This window comes from Jaculus jaculus, chromosome 11 (assembly GCF_020740685.1).
Source record: "Jaculus jaculus isolate mJacJac1 chromosome 11, mJacJac1.mat.Y.cur, whole genome shotgun sequence".
NCBI lineage: Eukaryota > Metazoa > Chordata > Mammalia > Rodentia > Dipodidae > Jaculus > Jaculus jaculus.
In genome coordinates, this window is record NC_059112.1 from 17,285,159 (window position 1) to 17,309,335 (window position 24,177).

At 44.9% G+C, this 24,177-nt stretch overlaps 1 protein-coding gene across 9 annotated transcripts in view; it reads left to right on the forward strand.

Moving 5' to 3' along the window:
- Fryl (FRY like transcription coactivator) overlaps window positions 1–24,177 on the forward strand; it is a 297,939-nt gene that overhangs the window by 141,093 nt on the left and 132,669 nt on the right. For all 9 annotated transcript variants that reach the window (XM_045130376.1, XM_045130379.1, XM_045130384.1 and 6 more), the window contains exons 5-11: window positions 3,793–3,846; window positions 5,418–5,557; window positions 7,771–7,867; window positions 17,534–17,613; window positions 18,518–18,598; window positions 20,650–20,818; window positions 21,256–21,348. In XM_045130376.1, the coding sequence (XP_044986311.1) occupies window positions 3,793–3,846; window positions 5,418–5,557; window positions 7,771–7,867; window positions 17,534–17,613; window positions 18,518–18,598; window positions 20,650–20,818; window positions 21,256–21,348 (714 nt within the window). The remainder of the gene's footprint in view (window positions 1–3,792; window positions 3,847–5,417; window positions 5,558–7,770; window positions 7,868–17,533; window positions 17,614–18,517; window positions 18,599–20,649; window positions 20,819–21,255; window positions 21,349–24,177) is intronic.

The window sequence follows — 24,177 nt, forward strand, 5'->3', positions numbered from 1 at the left end:
GCAGACAAATGCCTTAACCGCTAAGCCATCCCTGCAACCCCCATTATTAATTTTTATGTTAAGAAAATGTGAGAGGTGGGAGTTGTAGTTATAAGGATTACATAATGAGAATATCTCTTTCATTGTGGGTCAGTACATTCATTGTTAAAGTTTTAGTTTCCTTTTTATAAAAAAATTATTTAAGAGAGAAAGGGCTGGAGAGATGGCTTAGCGGTTAAGCGCTTGCCAGTGAAGCCTAAGGACCCCGGTTCGAGGCTTGATTCCCCAGGACCCACATTAGCCAGATGCACAAGGGGATGCATGTGTCTGGAGTTTGTTTGTAGTAGCTGGAGGCCCTGGCACACCCATTCCCTCCCTCCCTCCCTCCCTCCCTCCCTCTCTCTCTCTCTCTCTCTCTCTCTCTCTGCCTGTCGCTCTCAAATAAATAAATAAAAATAAAAAATTTAAAAAAATAAAAAGAGAGAGAGAGAGAATGGGCATGCCAGGTCTCCAGCCACAGTAAACAAAACTCCAGATGCATGTCTCACCTTACATCTGGCTTACATGAGTACTGAGGAATGGAACCTGGTCCTTAGGCTTCATAGGCAAGTGCCTTAACCACCAATGCATCTCTCCAGCTTTTTTATTTCTTTCTTATTTTGGACAAGGCTAAACATACTCTGCAATAGATGCAGGCTTTGAACTCCTGTTGTCTCTACATATCCAGTGCTGGGATTACAGTATGTCCTAACCATGCCTAGCTCTAGTCTGCCATTTTTATTGTTAATCAATTAACCATCTCTGTGGCACATTTACCTTAAAACACACACACACACACACACACACACACACACACACTATATTCCCTTGATCTTAATCAAAAGGCCAAAAAGCAGGTCCTATCCCATACATGTTGTGGTGGTTTGATTCAGGTGTCCCCCATAAACTTAGGTGTTCTGAATGCTAGGTTCCCAGCTGATGGATATTTGGGAATTAACGCCTCCTGGAGGGAGTGTATTGTTGGGGGCGGGCTTAAGGGCTTTATAGCCAGTTTCCCCATGCCAGTGTTTGGCACACCCTCCTGTTGCTGTGGTCCATCTTATGTTGGGCAGGGGGTGATGTCCACCCTCTGCTCATGCCATCGTTTTCCCCTGCCATCGTGAAGCTTCCCCTCGAGCCTGTAAGCCAAAATAAATCTCTTTTTCCCAGAAGCTGCTCTTGCTGGGTGATTTCTACCAGCAATGCGAACCGGACTGCAACACATGGCCTGGGCACCTAATATATAAGTTACACCTTATCATGAGTATCTATGTAAACATAGGGTTTGGTACCCTCTATGGTTTTAGACACCATAGGGCCTTGGATCCTGTCCCACATTCATAAGAGAAGGATGCTGTGTCTGCTTGAGCAGTTTTTCTCAACAGAAATGTACCAAACAGGAGAACATGAAGGCCTCCATTGGTAATTTATATTTGACGTAACACATTTGTCTCAGGCACTGTGTTGATGATCGATAATTGTCCTCTTACATTCAGAAGTCATTTCTGTTCTCACCACAGGAATACTAGCTCTTCTCTGCTTTGTTCAGAAAATGCTCTATGTCAGATCTTCAAAACTCTTGGAGGCAGCTGGGCCGTGGTGGTGCATGTCTTTAATCCCAGCACTTGGGAGGCAGAAGTAGGAAGACTGCCATGAGTTTGAGGCAACCCTGAGATGACACAGTGAATTCCCGGTCAGCCTGGGCTAGAGTGAGACCCTACTTCACACGCACAGAAAAAAAAGCTGAATATTAGGAGCTGGAGGGATGGCTTAGTGGTTAAGTTCTGCAAAGCTTAAGGACCTAGGTTCGATTCCCCAATATCCACGTGTGCCAGATGCATAGGGTGGCACATGCATCTGGAGTTTGCTTGTAGTGGCTGGAGGCCCTGGCCCTCTGGGTATCCATTCATAGGGCCAAGTTGACTCTAAAAGTTTACATTCATTAGTTTTCATAGTGTAGTTTTGGATGCATGTTTTTCCCCCAGATCATGCTTTTATAGTTTGGACTTCCATATGCTTGCATACATCATACACATATGAATCATTAGTTAGTGTCACATTGTGGTGCACGTGTCGTTGGGGAAGGAATCAAAACCTCACATAACGCCACACAAGTGCTCTACTTCTGAGTTAAATCTGCAACCCCTGCCTTCCTTTTAAAGGGCTTGTTGAAGGCTTGGGCTCTTTTCCTTCTTTCATCATTGTGTTGTCATCGCACTGTCTGCTTCTCAGAAATCCTGGGATAAAGGGCCAGGGAGGAAAAGTGTTTGCTGTGTCAGAATGAGGACCTGTGCTTAGGCCCTGGCACCCATGTAAACTGCCAGGTGATTCAATATGCAGTTCCTAGGAAGATCCAAAAATGGTAAGCACAAAAGGACAAAACAAGCACAAATAGAAAGACAAGACATAAAAAGAACAAAAAAAAAGACAGACGAAGGACAGACAACAATCAAATGATATGTGGGCCCAAAAACCAAGACCAAAGAGGTAATGTGACATCTCACTGTTGCCTAAAACCAAGACCAAGAGGACAATGCGAGCATCACAGGTGTCCAGAACCAATTGAGCAATGCAGTGACTTGCAATTAATTGCCCTGGACAGGAGCGTGAATGTGCCTTGTCAGACACCTGTCTGACCCCAAGTGAGATCTCAGCCAAGACCAAGTATCATAGGAAAGAACTATGACTTACCAACTGAGGCCTCCCCAGGCTAGTGCTTGCTAGTTTCATTTTGTGTGTGTGTGTGTGTGTGTGTGTGTGTGTGTGTGTGTGTGTATGCATGTGCACACATATGGCCGTTCATCTCAGCTGTCCATAGAACAGAAGGCGTGTCCTGGGGCCTTGGAACATCTTCAAGGTGCACACCCCAGGGAGCAACACGTAGTCCCAGAGGCTCAGAGAGAAGGGTCTGGCTTCTGAGTTTGGCTTAGGGTCTTTATCTCGCTGGGGCCTCCATTATGTTAGCCCAGAATTTGCGAGAATAAAGACCACTGACCACAAATTATGGCCAAATTGAAGCAAGCTTTTAATTGTGCACAATAGAGCCCCATCCAGCAGCCACCTCCCTAAGGTGTGGGTGTAGAGAACACCCCGGAATCAGCTTCTCAGTCGCCTTTTATAGAGCGAAACCATAGAATCACAGGGTAGGGGGTTTTCAGAGGCAAGCAAGCGGGGTGACAGAGGCAGACCAGTCGTCACAGTTACACCTCTTCCCAGAGCAGAATACACAATCCTGGGAACAGTAACCAGAGAACAATCTGTGGCCCCAGCTCAGACACAGAAACTTCGAGAAACAGAAACTTAATCTAGTCACTATATCAAAATGGCTCTTGTTATTAAAATGGAGTCAGGCTGTCTCTCCAGGGTCTCACTGTAGCCCAGGCTGACCTGGAGTTCACTGGGTAGTCTAAGGGTGACTTTGAACTCACAGTGATCCTCCTACCTCTGCCTCTCCAGTGCTGGAATTAAAGGCGTGCGCCGCTGCGCCCGGCTTAGTGTTCCCTTTGGAACTTGCAATCTAAGCGAGACTTGCTGAGCATTAATTTGGCAATCTAAGAACCTTTTGTCACAGGTGGAGGCCTCTCTTCAGAGAGAATGGCTGGGGAGCCAGCTGCGAGGGAGGGGCGTGATCCCTGGTCCTGTGGTGGGGCAGGGTGGGCGAGGCTTCCCTTCGAAACTTCATCATAAATGCACGGAAAGTGGCGCCCACTCGCAGGTCTGGCCTGTTTGTGGCATGCGAGCCTTCTAATATTTCTGTTTGTCCTTTCATCGCAGGAGAAGCTGTTGTCCAGATCCCTTCAGAGGGGGGAAGACCTGCAGTTTGACCAGGTATGGCAAATTGGGCGCACTGGGTGTCAGTCCTTACAGTCCAGCTCCATCCAGCCAGAGGAAGTTTGCTTAGTGAGCCTATGAATTATTAGATTTTTCTGGAATTGGCATGGCTTGGTTTTTCTGTTTGTTTGTTTGTTTTTTAAGTTTTTATTTGTTCCAACCAGAGAACATTAAACAGTGCCTGTTTGATTATATACTGGTTTTAGCATAGTAATTTTATGGGCTTGAGTCAGTAGAGATGCCTGTAGCTCTAGAGAGACGGCCCAGTGGGTTAAAGGCAATTGCTTGCTAAGCCTGACGGCTGTGCCCAAAGAAGCCCACGTGCGCAAAGTGCTGTGTGTGTCTGGAGTTCCTTTGCAGCAGCCCTCGTATGCCCATTGTCCTCCCCCGACCCTTGGAAAGAAATAAATGAAATTATTTTTTTCAAAGAAATACCTGTGAAAAAAAGCATTTTCCCTTGAATTCTCAAGCCAGAAAGTACTCACAATTCAGTGAGCTTTGCATCACTGTGACAAAATGCCAGCGATAATCAATTTAGAAAGACGAAAGGTTCATTTTTTTTTTTTTTCCTCCTGGTGTCACCCAGCTCTGCTTCTTTGAATCTGTGCTGGCACAGTTCATCCTGGTGTGAACACCTGGCTGAGGAGCCTCGTTCATACCCTGGTGGCCAGGAAACAACGAGCGAGACAGAATACTCCAGTAGCCCAACGCCCCCTTTGAAGTCCTGCCCCTCCCTCCTTCTAGAAGGCCCCACCTCTTACAAGTTCCTCTACTACCAGTAGTTGGGCAAGCTGGGACCAGTCCTTGAGCACATGCTGAGCCTTCAGGGGATGCAAACCATAGCGTTCAGGTGGTTCCCAGGATGTGCCAAAATTTGTAACAGTTTACCACACTACACTTACCAAAGGATTAGAAGGACATTGTCAGGCATGTTAGTGTGTGGCCGTCACAGTAGCTGAGATTCCCTGGTTGGCCATGCAGAGCTCACAGGCACCCCTCCCCCATGCTCTTCTTTGTTTCTACGTTTCTCCGCCACTGAGCTGAATGGAATGGTTTTGGATAGATGCTAAAATTGTGTGTGTGTGTGTGTGTGTGTGTGTTTTAACAATTTTTAAATTTTATTTTAGTTTTTAGAAAGAGGGAAAAAAAATTGGCATGCCAGCGCCTCAGCCACTGCAATTGAACTCCAGATGCTTGCGCCACCTAGTGGGCATGCGCAACCTTGCGCTTGCCTCACCTTTGTGTGTCGGGCTTATGTGGGATCTGGAAAGTCGAACATGGGTCCTTAGTCTTCTCAGGCAAGCACTTTAACAGCTAGCCACTGCAAACAAACTCCCGGCACATGCCTCACCTTGTACATCTGGCTTACATGGGTACTTGGGAATCAAACCTGGGTCCTTGGGCCTTGCAGGCAAGCACCTTAACTGCTAAGCCTGCCCTTCAGCCCACCTTTTTCATTTTAAAATGCATTTGATGACATGTGAGTTGCAGTACCACATGTTTGCTGTGACTTCAAGACTGTGCCGTGGCTGTACTATCGACGTCTCTGACCGGGTCTCCTGTTGCAGTTGATCAGCTCTATGAGCGCCGTAGCCGAGCACTGTCTCCCTTCCTTACTCCGCACCTTGTTTGACTGGTACCGACGCCAGAACGGAGCTGAGGATGAGTCTTACGAGTACAGGCCTCGCTCGAGCACGAAGTCTAAGGGGTAAGTGGCCTCTTCTCCCCTCCGACCCGGACCCGAAACACCTGCAGTAGTGGCTTAGCTCCTAAGCGAGCAGCCTGGGTGACTTGGGTGACAAGCAACATACATGCCGTTTCCTCTTTTTCACTCGGAATCCCTGTTTGTGGTGATACAGGAGGAGAAAAACTCATGCCCACAGTGCCACTCAAGTGAAGGCACAAGTGAAACCGTATGCAGGCTTGAAGCACGCATCACCCAGACCAGCTATGTAAACAGTAAACTCAGAAGAGCCATTCCACGCGTTAGGTGGGGAGCTTGAGCAGTCACAGATCAAGTTCAGAAACAGGGCCTAGGGAGGTGGCCCAAGCAAGGGGGAAGAGAAGGGCTCATATCCAAAATTGTCCTCTGACCTGCACACACGTGCCACGCGTTGTGCCCCCTCACACACTCATGAGCACGCATGCGTAACACACCACCACCACCACCACCAGGAGGGCTGGCAAGATAACTGGGTGAAGTGCTTGCCAGGTCAGCATGAGTACCTGAGTTCACGTCTGCAGACCCGTGTCAAAGCTGGCAGTCATGGTGGGCTTCTGTAATCCCAGCTCACCGTGGGTGTGCTGAGAGGCAGAGACAGAATTTTCAGGAAGCTCTCTCATGAGCTAGCCTAGGTGCACAATGAGAGACCTTGCCTCCATCAAGGGGGAAGGTGGGGACCAACACCCAAAAGTTGCTCCCTGACCTCTACACACGTGTCTGTGTATCTGGACAGACAAATGGACACACACACACACACACACACACACCAAAAAAGGTTGGAAAAGAAGCAATTGCAAGAAGGTCTGGCTCACCTGTTTCTGGTGGGAAGCAGTTCAATTCAGGGAGAGTGAATGCTTGGTGATCAGATCCTTGAACTTGTCACACTTCTGTCTCCTCCACATTTCCTAGGAGACCTGGGGTCATGTAGATCATCACCATGCAGGCCATTGCTGAGGATTCGCTGGTGCTGGGCTTGGCAGATGCCACATGTGAATTTTCATTTAGCTTTGTGGAAAAGTTACTCTGGATTGTGTTTCCGTCTAGAAAAGTTAGTCTTGTGGGGCATGGTGGTGCACACCCTTAATCCCAGAACCTGGAGGCAGAGGTAGGATTGCTGTGAGTTCTCTGTGAAACTATATAGTGAGTTTCAGATGAGCCTGAGCTACAATGAGACCATTCCTCAAAAATAAACCAAAAAAGGGCTGGAGAGATGACTTAGCAGTTAAGTGCTTGCCTGTGAAGCCTAACGACCCTGGTTCAAGGCTCGATTCCCCAGGACCCATGTTAGTCAGATGCACAAGGGGGTGCACGCATCTGGAGTTCATTTGCAGTGGCTGGAGGCCCTGGCATGTCCATTCTCTCTCTCTCTCTGCCTCTTTCTCTCTCTGTCGCTCTCAAATAAATAATTAAAAGTAAACAAAAAACAAATAATTTTAAAAATAAATAAATAAACCAAAAAAGAGAGAGAGAGAGAGAAGTGATACTCTTTGATTTTAGTTGTTAAGCCAAGAAAAAAAAAAAGCTACCAATGAAAAAAAAAGAGCAATGCTGGTCTTGGTAGATGAAACTTCATATAACCTTCCTTTCGTCACTTCTTCGGGATTAGACTTGATTTTTGTTAAGATGTTAGCGTGTATGGATATGAACGCCCAGTGTCTAACAAGACAGAACAGGCCATGCATCCGCTGGGTTCCTGAAGCAAAGTCCCAGCCTTACTCCTTGCAGCGCTCAGTGCGACGTGGTAAACAACATGAACTCTTACTGCCCAGGAGCTACTTTAAGAGTCAATTTTTTAAAAACAGGTTTTATTTATTTATTTGAGAGAGAGATAAAAAGAGAATGGGTGCACCAGGTCCTCCAGCCACTGCAAACGAACTTCAGATGCACGCGCCCCCTTGTGTGTTTAGCTTATGTGGGTCCTGGGGAGTTGAACCTGGGCCCTTTGGCTTTGCAGGCAAATGCCTCAACCACAAAGCCATCCCTTTAGCCCCCAAAAGTCAATTTAAAAAAAAAAAATTCCCCTGAAGTAGAGCTTTGCTCTAGCCCAGGTGACCTAGAACTCACTCTGTAGTTCCAAGCTGGCTTCGAACTCACAGTGATCTTCGTCCCTCTGCCTCCCAAGTACTTAAAGGTGTGCCCCACCATCCCCGGCTGAAACTCAGGAGTTAATGCGGTTCTCATTTTGGATTTTGTTTCAGGGATGAGCAACAGCGTGAAAGAGATTATCTTCTGGAAAGGCGGGATTTAGCAGTAGACTTCATTTTTTGTTTAGTGTTAGTGGAAGTTCTAAAGCAGGTAAGCACTTTGGTATCTGCAGAGCCCGTGTCTCCTCTGACTTCATGTGTCGGTTTCTTCATTTAGGATGCACGTCTCACAGGGTAGGTAAATCACTTTAACTTGATTACACGTCTCTCAGCTGCCTGGGGCTCTCCTTCCCTGTACCTGTCTGTCCTCTCTTTTCGTTTTAGCCTCATATGTCACTGGAGAGATGAAATCTTGTTAGCAAGATCGAGCTGAATGGAAATTGTCTGGATATATGGGCTTTTTCACTGTAAACATAACTGCTGTCATTCAGCTCTTTAATCTCCTTTTATTTCCACTTAATTTCTCTTCCTGAGCCTTCTAGCCTGCATTTCATCAGACAATAATTGTGCAGCTATATCGGAGGAATGGAGGTGATTTGATCAGGGGAATGCTATGTTGTCAGGTCTTCCTGTGACGCCTGAGAATAACTCAGATCCTCACGTTGTCTCGCTCTCGTTCCGTGAGCGTTCCAGTGCCCGCTGTGTATTGGCTTCTTTCAGACCCTGCACTGAGCTTGCGCCTGAATGAGATGGATAGTAAGAGACATATAGTCAGAAAGATCCTAGATTGAAATACCCACAAGAAAACATACAGACACCTGTATGGATTTTGAAATGATCTTTAAAGCTTGTTTTTAAGAAATTATGACATGCCAGTCATGGTGGCGCGCGCCTTTAATTCCAGCACTCAGGAGGCAGACGTAGGAGGACCCCTGTGATTTTGAGGCCACCCTGAGATTACATAGTGAAGTCCAGGTCAGCCTGGGCTAGAATGAAAACCTACCTCAGGGGGCGGTGGGGGGGGGTGGGAGACAAGAAATTACATCATTGAAGAGTGATCCATAAGTCTCTAGTCATAAACATTGTATAGTTGTAGAAAAAAGTTGAAAAAAAAACCTCATTTTTGCATATGCTATGTTTGGATAGGAATTTGGGTTTTACAACATACAGTGGGATATTTGACAATAAATAGTAACTGTAAACTAGCAAAGCTAATTGGTAGTCTATTTAGATATAATTACCATTAGACTACTTGGACTATGGAATCATTTCTCCCTTGTCTTTGTATTTATAGTTACTTATTTGGTAGTCTGAGACCTCCAAATGAAAGTAATTATAAATGTGCAAAAAGATATTTTAAAAAATTAACCAAAGGCAAAAATCACTTTAATTTGTACTTTTCATAAAGGGTTTTCAGTAGATACAGGAAACATTTCCTCTGGGATTTGTCTTAGTAAGCCCCATTTGTTTCCTGTGATCTCCCTATGTAGCTGGGATGTTAGGACATTAAGGCCAAAGCTCCAAGGCTGGGAGAAGCTGAGGAGCACACGTAGCCGTGGTCTCGAGTGGAGCTGACCACTAGTCCTTTTGTGGACGGCCCTTAGTGTCTCGTGTGGTAAATGTGGGCCATGTGCACTGTTGGCAGTAATTTGAGCACTCTGGTGTTTGAGGCACTGAGAATGTGCTTATCTATTTTTTAAATTCTATTATTTATTTGTAAGCAGAGAGAAAAATAGAAGAGAAGTCAGAGAGAATGGGTGTGCCAGGGCCTCTAGCCACTGCAGACAAACTCCAGATGTACCTCTTGTGCATCTGGCTTTACGTGGGTAATGGGACTCCAACCTGGGTTGTTAGGCTTTGCAGGCAAGTACCTTAACCATCTCTTTGCTTATTTAGATAGTGCAGAGTTTCTTCTGCCTGCCAGAGAGGGATTGCAGACTCTCCACCACCAAGACATCAATTCCACCTAGGATCTAGCCACACGATGTGGGATTTTTGTCTGTCTGTTTACTTTGGGTGTATGGGTATGTGTGTGTGGTGCGTGTGTGTGGCACGTGTATATCTCTGTGCCCTTGCAGGGCCTGAGATGGCTGAGCCAAACGTCAGGTGACTAGGTCTATCCCTCTTCTGCCAAATCCTGTTTGAGCCGGAGTCTCTTGTTGGGGGAGCTTGCTGCTCTTAGCAAGCCCGCGTGGCTGCCTGGGCTCTGTCCTCTTTGTGGGCCTGGAGTCATCAGCTTCATGGCCAGACCCGAGCTGTTCACCTCGCAGAGCTTCGAACTCCGGGCTCTCGTGTCTGCACAGGAAGTGCGCTTGACCCCTGCACGCCACCTCCCAGTCTCCCTGCTCACCAGAAAGTCACCCTGAGAAGTGAGAGCTTCAGCCCGTGCGGGGGATTTGCCTTTCTCCCTCGGCTTCCTGTTTTCTTCTTTCCTGTTCTCATATGTGCGGTTCTCTTCTGCTCACCCTCGACAGTGCAGAGAGCTCATTTATAAGTAGAGAGAGAGAGAGAGAGAGAGAGAGAATGGGGCAGGCCATTCCAGGTGCATGTGCCACTGCATGTGGCTTTACATGGATACTGGGGAATCGAACTGAGGTTCTTTAGCTTTGCAGGCAAGCACCTTAACCACTAAGCCATCTCCCCAGCCCCAGGTAGCTCTCTTATTAGAGGGAAACGCTAGGATCTATAATAAACTAGACCTTTTTATTCTTACCTCTTCCATTAGGCTCACATTTAAAAATATATATATTTTATTTATTTATTTGAGAGACGGAAAGAGGCAGAGAGGGGGAGAGAGAAAGAATGGGCACACCAAGGCTTCCAGCCACTGCAAACAAACTCCAGACACATGCGCCACCTTGTGCATTTGGCTTATGTGGGTCCTGGGGAATTGAACTGAGGTTCTTTAGCTTTGCAGGCAAGCACCTTAACCGCTAAGCCATCCCTCCAGCCCTAGGCTCACATTTCAAGTTCACTCAGAATCACTTCTGACTCATCATCCTCCTGGACACGGTGAGAAACAGAATTATGGTGGCACTGGTAATATATCTTGCCTTGGTTTCTGTCACTGTTTCTACCAGTGATGTCCTTTCCCCTGATCCTCTACTGTTACCTCACACCCAGGTTCAGACCCTCTCACTCAGCAATGAGAAAAACATACCACCGAGACCTTAGATACACTTCATCTGCAGTTCCTTATAGCTGACCCCCTCCCCCAGGCAAGTTCTATTTAGTTTCTCAAAACTAATAAAACTACAGAAAATGAAGTAAAAATCAATAGGGCTTTCCGAAATATCATGGCAAAGCCAATTTTCTTCTGTCAGAATGACGTATAGTTTAATAGATTCAGAGAGTAATCAGTGTACTATATCTTGAGTTTATTAGGACCTTGGCTTTTGTCCTACATGATATGCCCATATTAAAATGTGATTCTGTTTTGTCACAATGAAATGGGCAGTGACTGGAGTGTATTGACGTGTGGGGTTCAGAACTGAGGAGGAGGAGCTGTTCTTCAGGGCTCAGTCCTAGACCTCAGAATATCAATGACCTCCTCCTGGGTGGCTTATGTCTTGTGAATACACATGCACTTTGAGCCCTTCCACAGACATATTCTTTTTGCCAGCTAGCTGAGTAATACCAGGGTATGTCCTAATGCCCTGGCTGGCTTGCTGTATAACTTAGTCCAAGTTGCCATCCACTGCCTTTTATCCTTAGTGTAAAAGGATGCTCTTAGCACAACTCTGTAGACTCATGAGAATTAAAAACAACAATAGTGGTCAGTTTGCAGAAGGTTCCCAATAACTGTTATCTGCCATTTTCAGTTTACAGATCATGAGAAGTCCTTAGTTGTGACGTGGTGATGATTATTTTTATTTTATTTATGGTTTGATAGCCATTTTTATGTATTTACTTACAGGGAGAGCAAGCATGGCATGGAAGGCCTCTTGCCACTGCAAACGAACTCCAGACATGTGAGCCTCTTTGTGCACCTGGCTTAGCATGGATTCTGGAGATTTAAACCCAGGCTGGCCCGCTTTGCAAGCAAGCACCTTTAACCACTGAGTCATCTTACCAGCCCTCTTTGTATTGTATTCTTTTTTGTGGTTTTAAACTCCAAAGTTCTCCTTTTAATCATAAAAATTAAAATACTCTTATTAGTAAGTATGAAATTAAGTGGAAGTGTCCAGTATCTTTTCAAATGAAAGTTTTTATCATGGCAAGTTAGCATAAGCATTAATTAATTTAAATACAGAATTAAATATGAATTACCATGGGACCAAACTAATATATGCTAGAAAACTATTTTTTTTTGTTACTGTTTTGCAAGGTAGGGTCTCGCTCTAGTCCAGGCTGACCTAGAATTCACTATGTAGTCTCAAGGTGGCCTCAAACTCACAGCAATCCTCCTATCTCTGCCTCCTGAGTGCTGGGATTAAAGAAAGATGTGTGCCCCCACACTCATCTGGAAAACTATTCCTTTTTAAAAAAAATAATAAGGGTTGGGGAAATGGCTTAGTGGTTCAGGCCTGCGAAGCTTAAGGACCCCGGTTTGATTCCCCAGGATCCACGTTAGCCAGACGCACAAGGGGGCACATGCATCTGGAGTTCATTTGCGTTGGCTGGAGGCCCTGGCCTGCCCTCATCCTCTGTCTCTGTCTGAAATAAATAAATAAAACATAAATAATAATAAGGTTCAAAGAACAATTTGTGGTAAAGACCAGCTGTAGATTTTAGTTTTAGTGACAGGTGCTTTAGAATGCTTGGTCAAAACATGTCTAACCAGTGTTGTGGTGGTTAGACGGTTTGAAGCAGTATTCTGTTTATATTGTATTTTGTTGTACGTCGATTCTCTGACATAAAGGAGAAGGTTGGGAAGGCTAGTCTGTGAACCTTGAATATAGATCCTCCACATTTTCCTGTTGCACACTGGCTTCCTACAACAAAATTGGTCAGGAAGGCCTGTGGTGGGAGGTTCATTCTGGTGAGGGTTGAATATACCTTGTATTGTCCTTGAAGTGAGACCTGGCGAGTTACCTTATGAGAGGGTCTTACTGACATTGATTGTGGCAGCTGGGAATAAGCCTTGAGTGTTGCCTGGTGCCTGCTGGAGACAGACTTCTCGAATGTTCAGACAGAATTAGAGCAGCTCCTCAAGTCTTAGCTGTCAGCAGACATGAGACACTCTTGACACTAATGATGAGAATAACTTTGGTTCTACAAACAGAGAAATTGTTCCTCTTTGAACGGAGATGAGATTTCTTTCCCCTCTGTGTCTTTGGGAATTCAGCTAGAGGTTTTCTTCACTATTGAAAATTAGGGGAGTCAGGCATGGTGGCGCACGCCTTTAATCCCAGCATTGGGGAGGCAGAGGTAGGAGGATCACTGTGAGTTCAAGGCCACCCTGAGACTCCATAGTAAATTCCAGGTCAGCCTGGGCTAGAGTGAGACCCTACCTCGAAAAAGAAGCGGGGGAGGGCTGGAGAGATGGCTTAACAGTTAAGACACTTGCCTGCAAAGCCAAAGGACCCAGGTTTGATTCCCCAGGACCCATGTAAAGCCAAATACACAAAGTAGTACATGCATCTAGAGTTCGTTTGTAGTTTAGATGTCCTGGAATGCTCACTTTTTCTTTCTTCCCCTCTCCTTGCAAATAGATTTTTTTTTTTTTTTTCTCGTTTTCGAGGTCGGGTCTCACTCTAGCCCAGGCTGACCTGGAGTTCACTGTGGAGCCTCAGGGTTCCCTTCAGAGCTGTGCTGCTTCCCACCCTGTTACTGAGATGAAGAACTCAATGAACGGTTTCTTACTGACTTTCTTGAATCTATTGCCCTCATTATAATTTAATCATGGCTACTCTTATGTAATTTTTTTTTTTTTTTTACTAGTTCTGATCATTATTCAGTACTTAATTCATCCCCTTCCAGATAGACTCTAGGTTTTCCTTACTAAGAAATAAATTAGTATTTTTAACCCTTCACCAGGCCCTTAAGAAACGTGCTGATCATCAATAATTACAATTTTCTGCTTTTTCCCAGTCTAGCTTTCAGGTTTTATTTAATACCTCTATTATAAGCTAACCGGAGTGATAAAATTCTGATACATACAAAAAGAGAGAGAAAAGGGGGGAAGTGAGAGAGAGAGAGAGTACATGCCAAAGTTTTTAGGAAAATGTGAAGCTCTTTGTTTCTACATTGAACCCCAAGTCTGCAAGATTGGCTTTGTCATAATTGTTTTAAGACACAGCTATCATTGGTCTCCTTGTGGTTTTCTGTGTCTTAAATCTAATGTTTACCCGTGTACTCAAGATTCCAGCAACTGCAGTGTAAAGTTAATTATGTACATTTCTTCTACTCCTTGCTTTTCCTTTGTCATTTTACTCATTTTCTGTTTATTGTTAGTGTGTGTGGTACAGTGTATTTGTGGGTGGCATGTGAGCTGCATGTGCATGTGTGTGCCAGTGTGCAGAGACCAGAGCAGAGTGTCCTCTGTCTCTCTTTTGCATTGTTGCCTTGAACCAGATTCTCTCGCTGAACCTGGAGGTGCTGTTTTTTAGTCAGACTGGCTGACCAGCGAGTCCTGCTGATTTTCTTGTCTCCATTCTTCTAAGGGGGGATTACAGGTGTGTGCGGTAATGCCCAGTTTTCAGGCCTGCTTAGACCCTCGCATTTATGCAAAAGTGCCCTTAATCCACTGAGCCATCTCCAAAGTCCCTCCTTGTACAAATTTTAACATTTTTATTAAACTCAGTCCCTCCTCATTGGCTTTTTTTTTTTTTTTTAACTTTTTTGTTTTTTATTTATTTATTTATTTATTTATTTGAGAGCGACAGACACAGAGAGAAAGACAGAGGGAGAGAGAATGGGCGCGCCAGGTCTTCCAGCCTCTGCAAACAAACTCCAGACACGTGCACCCTCTTGTGCATCTGGCTAAGGTGGGACCTGGGGAACCGAGCCTCGAACCGGGGTCCTTAGGCTTCACAGGCAAGCGTTTAACCGCTAAGCCATCTCTCCAACCCTTTTTTTTTTTTTTTAACATCAAACTAAAAGAGAGACTAATGGAGAGAGGGAGGGGATATGATGGAGAGCAGAGTTGCAAAAGAGAAGGTGGGGGAGGGGAGGGGAAGGAAATACCATGGTTTGCTCTCTGTAAGTATAGAAGTTGTCAATAAAAATACTACATATATTAAGAATATATATATATATTAAATCATTAGAGAGAGAATTGGTGCACCAGGGCCTCAGCCACTGAAACTGAACTCCAGATGCTTGTGCCACCTAGTGGGCATGTGCAACCTTGTGCTTGCCTCGCCTTTATGCATCTTGGGATCTGGAGAGTTGAACATGGGTCCTTAGGCTTCACAAGCATCTGCCCAGCCCCAATAATACTTTCTTAACTTTAAAATACTTTATTTTCAAAAGGCTGAGGGGATGCCACAGTCAGTAAAGTACTTTCCCCATAGCATGAGGACACAAGTTGAAACTCCCATCCCCACATAATTGCTGGGTGTGGCATATGTGCCTGTAATTCCTTCACTGGAGAGACTGAACCAGGAGGATCTCTGGGCTTGCTGGGCAGCCATTCTAGCCTAATAGGTGAGCTCCTGGCCAGTGAGAGGCTCTTGTTTGAAACAGAGATGGGTGGTGTATCTGAAGATGACCCGAGGTTGTTTTTTAGTCACTACAAACTCATGCACACACAAGTGCAAACACTAGCCTCACAGATGCAGCCATGCTTACACACCTACACACACACACACACACACACACAGGGAGAGAAATTGCTCTTTGTGTATTTGAATAATATATTGAATTGTTCTTGTTTCTGAACTTTGTTTTTCTGGGTTACTTTTTATTTATTTGAGAGCAACAGACAGAGAAAGAAAGAGGGAGAGAGAAAGAGGGAAAATGGGCGTGCCAGGGCCTCCAGCCACTACAAGCAAACTCCAGATGCATGCACCCCTTGTGCATCTGGCTAACATGGGTCCTGGGGAATCAAGCCTCGAACCAGAGTCCTTAGGCTTCACAGGCAAGGCTTAACCACTAAGCCATCTTTCCAGCCCTGAACATTCTTAAAATCTGTATCATGAGCTGGTGTGCTAATGCACACCTTTAATCCCAGTACTGTGGGAGGCAGAGGTAGGAGGATCGCGGAGAGTTCAAGGCTACCCTGAGGGCTACATAGTGAATTCCAGGTCAGCTTGAGCTAGAGCTAGAGTGAGCCCCTACCTCAAAAAAAAAAAAAAAAAAAACTGTACCATGGTCTAGAGAAATGGATTAGCAGTTAATGTGCTTGCCTGTGAAGCCTAAGAGTCCAGGTTCAGTTCCCCAGGACCCATTTAAGCCAGATGATGCATGCATCTGGAGTTTGTTTGCAGCAGCTGGAGGCCCTGGCATGCCCATTCTTTCTCTCTCTCTCTTTCTCTTTCAAATAATAAATAAATTTCTTTTTAAAAACCATACCATATTATTCATACCTTCCTTTAGTATTTTTTCACTCAAATTATTTTATCAAAGTCAGCCCATGAAATATATTTATTTTTAGGAATGTAATTGCTACTGTAGGAGAGGGAAATGTTTTTGTTCTACCTTCTTAGGTTTACTTTCTAGGGACCTATAAATTGAGGTGACAAAAGACAGAGTAATGGGTAAAAGTGTTTACTATATATGCATATAAAAAGCTTTATAGAAAAGATAGGAAGATAAAAAGAAGGTTTAGACTTAGTTATAAAAAAGTGGAGGGGCTGGAGAGATGGCTTAGCGGTTAAGCGCTTGCCTGTGAAGCCTAAGGACCCCGGTTCGAGGCTCGGTTCCCCAGGTCCCACGTTAGCCAGATGTACAAGGGGGGGGAGCACGCGTCTGGAGTTCGTTTTCAGTGGCAGGAGGTCCTAGCATGCCCATTCTCTCTCTCTCTATCTGCCTCTTTCTGTGTCTGTCATTCTCAAATAAATAAAATAAACAAAAAAATTTAAACAAAATAAAGAAGTGGAAACGCAAAGGTAAAGAACTAGGGCAGCATATGTGAGACGTTACTTACATGGGGGAAATCAATGGAAGGTAAGGGCTAGGTAGCAAGGCCTGTTTATCTATGTGAACTTCTTTTTGCCTTATTTCAGTTTTTTAAATAATATTTTATTTACTAATTTGAGAGAGGGGGTGGATAGAGAATTTGCATGCCAGGGCCTCTGTCCACTGTAAATGGACACCAAATGCATGTGCCTCCGTGTGCATCTGCCTTTCTGTGGTAACTGGGGAATAGAACTTGGCTCCTCTGGCTTTGTCACCAAGTGCCTTAGTCACTGAGCCATGTCTCCAGCCCTGTTTTGTTTTGTTTCTGGGGTGGGGTCTCACTGTAGCCCAGGCTGACCTCCTGGAACCGATTCTGTAGTCGCAGGCTGGCCTAGAACTCACAGGAATCTTCCTGCCTCTGCCTCCCGAGGTGTGTGCTCATTTTCCGTCCCTCCTGGTTTAGCAGAGGCTGGACCTTCCTGTCGGGGCTCCAGGTGGAGGGCTTCAGAAAGCGAAATTCACACCATGGCTTTAGGCAGAATGGGGGGCAGGGGGCTCATCCTTGCTGTTGCTCGTCTGCCTTGAGGTCAAAGTACCTTGTGTCCCACAGTGGTGCTTTTGGGTGGCGTCTCCTGACCCCTGCCACGAGGCGACACACTAGTGCGTGGAGCTTCAGCCCCTTGCCACCGTCAGACTTGATGTTGTCCCTTAAACTAGGTATTAAATAGCATCTCGTGCATTTTCATTCTTTTTGTATTCTAGTGAAATCTCCATATGTTTGTTTTTTTAGCACTAGATACTGATTTAATTGAAATGATGAGACTATTCACACAGGCCTAATAGCCTACATAATACTTTTTCCTTTACATTCTAGATTCCTGTTCATCCGGTGCCCGACCCCTTAGTCCATGAAGTTCTGAACCTAGCTTTTAAGCACTTTAAACACAAGGAAGGGTGAGTAGAATTCTAACCTGGGATTGTTGTTTTGCCTCACTGTCCAAAGTTGAGACTGCTTAGGTAAAATTCTACTTCCCTGCCCCTCCTCCATTTTTGGTTGTCACACAAGGTCTCGCTATGAACCCAAGTCCCAGTGATCCCCCTGCCTCAGCCTCTGAGAACTAGGATTTACAAGCATGTGCTGCCATGCCTAGCTCTACTGTGCGAATTCTTTTTGTTTGTTTTCATTTTTCAAGGTAGGGTCTCGCTCTAGCCCAAGCTGACCTGGAATTCATTCTGTAGTCTCAGGGTGGCCTTGAACTCACGGTGATCCTCCTACCCCAAGTCTGGGGTTAAAGGCGTGCGCCACCACACCCGGCCTACAGTTTGAATTCTTAAGAGTGCAAAGTAATTATCTTTCTATTTCTTTTGTATATTTCTTGCATGTAAAAGCAATTTTTAGCATCACAGATTGGATTTATAAGAACCAGAAGGTTAAATTTCATGGAAAATGTAAGTACAGGCAGAAAACAAAGCCATGTGGTTATTATACTGAAAGTGAATATTCAGAAAAGAATATAGAATACTCTAATGAGGAATATTATTTATTTATTTACTTTTATTGAGAGAGGGTCTCATTCTATAGGCTACATTGGCCATCAAACTCACTGTTACTCAAGCTGGACTCACTTGTGGCAATCCCCCTGTCTCAGCTTCTCAGGTGCTGGCATGCCAAGCCTGAATCACTACACCTGGCTTTCTGAAAAGGACTTTTGTTTGTTTGTGACAGGTTTACTGTATAGGGCAGGCCAGGCTGCTCTCAATCCTCCCGCCTCTGCTCAGCTAGTAGGAATTGTAAATGTGTCAAGAAAGAGCACTTGTGGAAGCGCTGGATGAATGACTGCCTGTTCTGTTATTTTAGATATTCAGGAACCAACACTGGGAACGTGCACGTCATCGCTGACCTGTATGCTGAGGTGATAGGAGTCCTTGCCCAATCAAAGTAAGTTTTCATAAATCAGGGGTTTCGATTTGCTGTCACATCTTTTTTAAAATATATTTTATTTATTTATTTGAGAGAGTAAAAGAGGTAGAGAGAGAGAGAAAGAGAGGAGAGAATGGGCACACCAGGGCCTCCAGCCACTGCAAATGGACTTCAGATGCATGTGCCCCCTGTGCATCTGGCTTATGTGGGTTCTGCAGAGTCGAACCGGCATCCTTTGGCTTTGCAGACAAACTTAACCACTAAGCCGTCTCTCCAGCCCCCATTTGCTGTTGAATCTTTACCGCTGAGTGTCAGGGACACTGTCCTTGCTCCTGAGTTGTCCTGGGCCTGCTCCAGCTTTTATTACGGTGCCTGTTCAGAACTATACAAGCTGCTCTCTTTTACTTGTGTTTTTCATAAATATCTGACTAAAGCACGTCAGAAATTGTTGAGAATAATCAGGACAGTGCCCTATACTGTATGTTAAAAAATCCTTCTAAATAGCCAGCTGTGGTGGCGCACACCTTTAATCTCAGCAGAGATAGGAGGATTGCCGTGAGTTCGAGGCCACCCTGAGAATACATAGTGAATTCCAGGTCAGCCTGAGCCAGAGTGAGACCCTACCTCGAACAACCAAAAACAAACAAGCAAACAAAAATCTTCCTAAATAATAAAATTCTATTATTGCTAATATGATAACACATTCCCTACACGCATGACCTAGTCAGATCAAAGAAAATGCTAGGCCATGGCTAAAGTGGTAAGGGAAAGCAGTCCAACCAGTCAGCAGACTCACAGCATGCTCTCAGGGTCCCTCGTGTCCCGTAAGGGAAGTTAGCCCCAGAGAGTGGCATTGAGGTGTTGCCGGCTCGGCTGCACCGTGAACGTGGAGCCCATGTGGATGGATCCACCCTGCGTTGGACGGAGCACCTAAAGCGGCAGGTGCCAGGGGAAAGGTAGGAGGGGAACGGAAGATGGAGAGAGCTGGGGATACCTTTGAATCTTGTCGACAAGAGTTCTTTCATACAAAGTGGCCTTCATATTCATGACCTCAAAATATGATGACATCAAAATCGAAGAGAGACGAGTAGGAAAGAAAAGGATTCAATGGAGATAGGGAAAATGATGTGTTCTTTATATTTATGGAAGTTGTCCATAAAAAGGTTTTTTTTAAGGGCTGGAGAGATGGCTTTCGCTCTCTCTCTCTCCCTCTCTCAAATAAATAAATAAGATTTCTTTATAGTGACTACATTTTTTTTATTTATTTATTTGAGAAAGAGAGCGGCAGATAGAGAGAGAATGGGGACGTCAGGGCCTTTAGCCACTGCAAATGAACTCCAGACACAGGTGTCACCCTGTACATCTGGCTTATGTGGGTCCTGGGGAATCGAACCTGGGTTCTTAGGCTTCACAGGCAAGTGCCTTTAACTGCTAAGCCATTTGGCCAGTTCCTAAATTTTTTTTTAAAAGAAATTTAGTGAAAGAACCCATGACTTGGAGCTTGAACACTTTAATAGAAAGATTCTGTCCGTTTTACAAACATTTGTCTTTATGAAATGCCAACAGATACCTTTTGTAAAATGGTATATTCTTGAAGAGTCTAATCAAAGTAGATGTTATGCTTCCAAACATATATTCATATGTGATTACTGTGGGATTTTTCTTTTACCCTTATTAGTGTCAGAGGCCATTGATGTTAATACCATATTTGAGGTCATTTGAACTGCTGGGATCTGCTGTCCCCAAATAATAATAATAACAATAGTAAAATCCTCAGTTGTTTTATAAGATATAGTGATGCTTATGTTACTGTTTTGGAGTTTTTTGTTCAAATCAAGGTCTTCAGCCGGGCGTGGTGGCGCACGCCTTTAATCCCAGCCCTTGGGAGGCAGAGGTAGGAGGATCGCCAAGAGTTCAAGGCCACCCTGAGATTACATAATGAATTTCAGGTCAGCCTGAGCTAGAGTGAAACCTTACCTTGAAAAAAATAAATAAATAAATAAAATTAAATAAAAAAATCAAGGTCTTGTCCCCATGCCTGTTAAGTGGTGTCTCCATGCCTGTTCGAGGTTTCAGGCTGTGAGGAAGAAGTTCGTCACTGAGCTGAAGGAACTGCGACAGAAGGAACAAAGTCCCCACGTGGTACAAAGCGTGATCAGCTTGATCATGGGCATGAAGTTTTTCCGGGTGAAAATGTACCCCGTTGAGGATTTTGAAGCATCGTTTCAGTTCATGCAGGTGACCGTCCTCCTCGGTGGTGGCAATTAGGTCTTGTCCCACACTGGTTCTTCATATCCCTTGGGGCCCTTTAGAAGAAACTGTATGCCACCCTTACCAGTCTTTTACTCCAAGGGTAAATTGCCTGAGGTGTGGATTAACGTTCTTTTCTGACCTGGGGATCTTTACGTTGGGTTGGATCGAGAGTTATTTGCAAAAATACTTATGCGGCCTGGTGTGGTGGCGCACGCCTTTAATCCCAGTACTCGGGAGGTGGAAGTAGGAGGATCGCCGTGAGTTTGAGGCCACCCTGAGACTGCAGAGTGCATTTCAGGTCTGCCTTGGCTAGAGTGAGACTGTACCTTGAAAAAAGTAAACAAATAAAACTAAAACAAATTATGACATTGCACATTCTTTAACCTATTGCTAATCTTAAACATCCCTTCTTTGCCCTCAAGGAATGCGCCCAGTATTTCTTAGAAGTAAAAGATAAGGATATTAAGCACGCGCTCGCTGGTTTATTTGTGGAGATTCTCATCCCTGTAGCTGCTGTGAGTACATTTTTCTTTTTATCCCATTCCTGTACCCCACAACGTTTCTATAGCTTCTTCCATGTCCCCCCAAAACACAATCGCAAGGCACTGAGCTGGGGCCATCCATCAGCTCACCTCATTTGTGTCCCCCTCCTCCGGGTCACTTTGTGGTACAGGGTTTTGTATATCTTTGCTTATATTTTCTGGTTCTTTCAGAGGGCAGGGTAAATCTAGCCCTTCATGTTGACTAGGAATGAGAGCTAATTACGTTTTGTTTTTCAGATTTTGTTCTACTTAAAACTTCACAAAGAAATGAAACTTATTTTCATATGGAGAAATTAAACTGCTTTAGATTTCATTTGAAAAGTGATTTGTGACCTATATGTTTATATTACTAGATTGACAATATTCACATACAGCTTGTTTAAAAGGGTGGTATGGCCAGAGGATTTGTTTTTAGAAAGGAAAGTTAAAAATTTGGAATATTGGGGCTAGAGAGATGTCTTAGCGGTTAAGGCACTTGCCTGCAAAACCTAAGGACCCAGGTTTGATTCCCCAGGTCCCACATAAGCTAGATGCACAAGCTGATGCATGCATTTGGAGTTTGTTTATAATGGTTAGATTCCCTCACGTGCCCATCCTCTCTTTCTCCCTCTCTCTCCATCTCTAATAAATAAATAAATAAAATAAACTTTAAAAAATGGCATATTGGACTGGAGAGATGGCTTAGTGGTTAAGCACTTGCCTGTGAAGCCTAAAGACCTCAGTTCAAGGCTCGGTTCCCCAGGTCCCACGTTAGCCAGATGCACAAGGGGGCGCACGCATCTGGAGTTCATTTGCAGAGGCTAGAAGCCCTGGCGCACCCATTCTCTCTCTCTCCCTCTAACTGTCTTTCTCCCTGTGTCTGTCGCTCTCAAATAAAAATAAATTTAAAAAAATGGCATATTGATTACAGTGGTTAGCATAATTTATTTATTTTTTCTTCCGAGTTAGGGTCTCACTCTAGCTCAGGCTGACCTGGAATTCACTATGGAGTCTCAGGGTGGCCTCGAACTCATGGCAATCCTACCTCTGTCTCCCAAGGGCTGGGATTAAAGGCATGCACCACCAAACCCAGCTAGCATAATTTTTTTTTGTTTGTTTGTTTTCAAGGTGAGGTCTCTCCCTAGCCCAGACTGACCTGGAATGCATTCTGTAATTGCAGGATGGCCTTGAAGTCATAAGTGATCCTCCTACCTCAGTCTCCCAAGGCATATTTAAAAAAAAAAAATATATATATATATATATATGTGTGTGTGTGTGTGTGTGTGTGTGTGTGTGTGTGTGTGTGTGTATGTTTCTATTTCCTGGGAAGAAAGAGAAAGTATGGTGTGCCAAGGCATGTTACTGCAAATGAACTACAGACACACTAGCCACTTTGTGTATCTCTCTTCACATAGACACGGGGGAATCAAACCCAGGCCAGCAGGCTTTGCAAGCAAGCGCCTTTAATTACTGAGTTCCCCAGCCCTCACCCCCGGCATCATTTTAAAGCCTGCCTTGATTATTTACTTATAGCTAAACACTTGAAGAATTTGCCTTGCTTGTTTTGAGGAGGCAGATAGAATGGGCACACCAGGGCATCTAGCCACTGAAAACAAACTCCAAACTCATAACATGACTTTGTGCATTTGGCTTAACGTGGGTCCTGGGGAATTGAACCTGGGTTGTTTGGCTTTGCCAGCAAGCTTTAACCACTAAGCAAATCTAAAATCTATCCAGACCTGAAGGATCTATTTTTAATGAGAACAAACAAAAATCATGAATTACAGGCTGCTTTGAGTCCATCCTCTCGTTCTCCACTCTAGTTCAAATACACAAAACAAAACAGGCTGACCTTATAAAGACGAGCCAGTTCTCCTACGTTAGTGTTAGCAAGGGCTCCTCTTCTCCCGGAAGTGAATGACCACTGATGCCTCCCAAGGGCTCATGTACATTTCGACCTTTGTGTGAGTATCTGTCAGGTAATTCATCAAGGAGCAGTGTAGGAAGAAAGCCTGTGTGGACAGTGGGTGTGCCATTCTGGGAATTACACAACGATTGCTTCATATCTAGGTCTATCTGGGTGCTGGGGCTGCTCTAAGGACCGCTTCAAACTGAGCTGGTCGCCTCACAGTAGACATGGATTGTTTCCCACTGAAGAAGGTTAAGGGCTTTGTTGAGAAAGAATCTGATCTCACTTCCAGCTGCACACTGGAAGCCTTTGGTGTCCCTTGACTGCGAGGAGCGGCATCCTGGTGTCTGGATCCACTGACGCGTGGCCATCACCTCGTGTGCATGTCTGTGTCCAAATCTTCCTCTTTTCAAGGGACGTCAGCCATATTGGGTTTGAGGTCTTCCCCTCCTGAGACTTGCAATGTCTTTTTTTCCAAGTTGGTTACCTTTCTGCAGTATGCAGGGCAGGCTGTCAGCAGCAATTTTTTTTTAATTTTTTATTTATTTATTTGAGAGCGACAGACACAGAGAGAAAGACAGATAGAGGGAGAGAGAGAGAATGGGCGCGCCAGGGCTTCCAGCCTCTGCAAACAAACTCCAGACGCGTGCGCCCCCTTGTGCATCTGGCTAACGTGGGACCTGGGGAACCGAGCCTCGAACCCGGGTCCTAAGGCTTCACAGGCAAGCGCTTAACCACTAAGCCATCTCTCTAGCCCTGTCAGCAGCAATTTTGCAGGCACATAGTGCAACCTGGAATCGCAGTCCTCCGCATAGGGAGCGCCTACTTCCTGGAGCAGTTTGCATTTCCACTGCCTCCTGGGCCTCTTGGCCTGGCTGGCCTCTCTGCGCTCTTTCATTAGACACATTGGTTGT